This window comes from Chaetura pelagica, unplaced genomic scaffold (assembly GCF_000747805.2).
Source record: "Chaetura pelagica isolate M959 unplaced genomic scaffold, ChaPel_1.0 scaffold356, whole genome shotgun sequence".
NCBI lineage: Eukaryota > Metazoa > Chordata > Aves > Apodiformes > Apodidae > Chaetura > Chaetura pelagica.
Window position 1 is genome coordinate 6,729,646 of NW_009953964.1, and position 1,981 is coordinate 6,731,626.

Sequence of the window (1,981 nt, forward strand, 5' to 3'; positions counted from 1 at the left end):
GGGGGGGGGGAGGGGCCCTGCCATGGCCACCTCACTGCTGGGCTGCTGAGCCACAGCGCTGGCATGACACTGTGGCACCTGCTGTGCTGGGGCTTCCAGGGGCTGGAAGAAGGCCCAGCCATTATGGGGACACCCTCCCACCTCCCCCTGGGCAGGCTGGGGGCTGCCTGCCACAGGGGTGGGGAAGCCCAGCCCCCAACAAATATGGCTACAGGAGGGCTCTGCCACCCCTGGGAAGCCAGGAAGGGGAAATGAATGCATTAAGCTGCCTGCCTTCACACTTCCACAGCTCCCCCCCTCTCTTGTACATATCTGACACTGTGTTAGTAAAAGCACTTGGTGAAACCCCTGCCTGTGTCCTGGCTGTGAGCCCTCAGCAGTGGGCGGGACCCCCAGAGCAGAGGGCAGTGCCAGGCTCTGCTCTACCCAGGCCAGTCCCAGCCGAGTCAGAGGTGGGAGTAGATTTTTTAATGATAATTACATCTCAGAAAGGGTCTAACAGCAGCTGATTGTCAGACTTGTACAGTTTAAAAATATAAAACCTAAGGAGGCTCCTATCTGTTCCGGTGCAGCCAGTGCCCGGCTCTGCCTGGCCCCTCACACGTACTGCTTCTTCTTGGTGGCTGCCTTGCTCGCCAGGTCCTTGGCTTTCTCTGTAGCAGCCAGAGCTGTCTCCTTGGCTTTCTCAGTTGCTTCCTTGGCAGTCTCCACCAGAGTTTTGGACGGAGCTTCTCCTGTAAGATAGAAGTCATTAAACCCAGCTGCACCCGGCCCCTGTCCCAAAGGTGATTTCCCTACGCAAGGGGAAGCTGAGCCTGGTGTTCCTGCCCAGTGTGTGTCAGGGCCTGTGGCAAACGGGAACTGCAGGCACGTGACACATTAAGTTCTACTCCTGCCTGCACTCCACCCCTGCCCGGCCCTGTGACAGCTGCCTGGCTGCTCTGCTCAGGAAGAGCCAGCCCTGCCCAGATGTGAGGGCAAAGGCAAAGGACAAGGATTTCACAGTTGGACTGGTTCAAGCCAGGACCTGCCCATGGACTGGAGTGTTCCCAGTGTGAACTGTAACTCCCAGAGACCCGTCTTGGCCAGCCCCAGCCTGCCCCTGGGTGCTCACCTTGCATTCTTGCTAGCACATATTCAAATCCCTTAGTGCTCTTGGTCACGTTGCTTTTGAACCTGGCCAGACCAAACTCCTGTAAGGAAAGAAAATCAGTGAAGGTGCAAGTTCCCCGGTTACACACAGCCCCTGGAGCTTTGTCTCTGCTTGACCTGTCCCAACCATGGGATGCAGAGATGATTCTGCGTGCCCCAGGAGCTCACGAAGATGAGGGGAAAAAAGCAACAGGGAAGCAGTGGAGAGCAACTTTGGGGCACTTCTGAAGAGAGGGTGCACAGTGCTGCATGAGCAGTTGGCAGCGCTCACCTGGATAGCCCGTGAGACACCAAACAGGCTGGAAGAGACCCAGGCTTCCCGCTTGACCTCGGTCCAGTTGCTGTTCTCTGGGTTCACCCGGTACACGCAGCGCTCCTCCACCACCTGCACGAGGCACAGACTGGCTGTGGGCACTGCCTGGTGCCTGCCAACCTGCCACATGCCCGCCCGTAGGCACCTACCATGAGACGTGCGTGGTTGATGTTCCAGGTGAATGTGGTCATGGTTCGGTTCTTGGGGTCCACGATAGAGTCCTCTAGGATGTAGACAGAGTGGGCGACGTTGGCCGGGAAGAAGCGCTCTGCCCAGCGGGGCATCCGGTTAGTCTTGGTCAGGAGCCGCCGGGACAGCAGCTTGTGGTCGGCAGTCACCTCCCGGTGCACAATGTCTTCGGTCAGGACATGTTTGCTAAACGGGGGAAGAAAACATCAAGCCCCGCTCGCGGCCAACAGGCCCTCGGGTGGGGCTGGGAACCACCAGGCATCGAGTCGGGGGAGCGTCCCCGCGGGGCGGCCAGGGAAAGGGCTGGGCAGGGGGGACACGGGCCCG

At 59.2% G+C, this 1,981-nt stretch overlaps 1 protein-coding gene across 1 annotated transcript; it reads right to left on the minus strand.

Moving 5' to 3' along the window:
* Window positions 1-446: 446 nt before the first annotated feature.
* Window positions 447-1,842, minus strand: PRELID1 (PRELI domain containing 1). Its single transcript, XM_010001986.1, has 4 exons — window positions 1,615-1,842; window positions 1,424-1,537; window positions 1,115-1,193; window positions 447-734 (listed from the first exon to the last, which is right to left on the minus strand). Exons 1-4 carry the CDS (start codon window positions 1,747-1,749, stop codon window positions 598-600), a joined length of 465 nt encoding a protein of 154 aa, XP_010000288.1. The 5' UTR covers window positions 1,750-1,842; the 3' UTR covers window positions 447-597.
* Window positions 1,843-1,981: the final 139 nt, after the last annotated feature.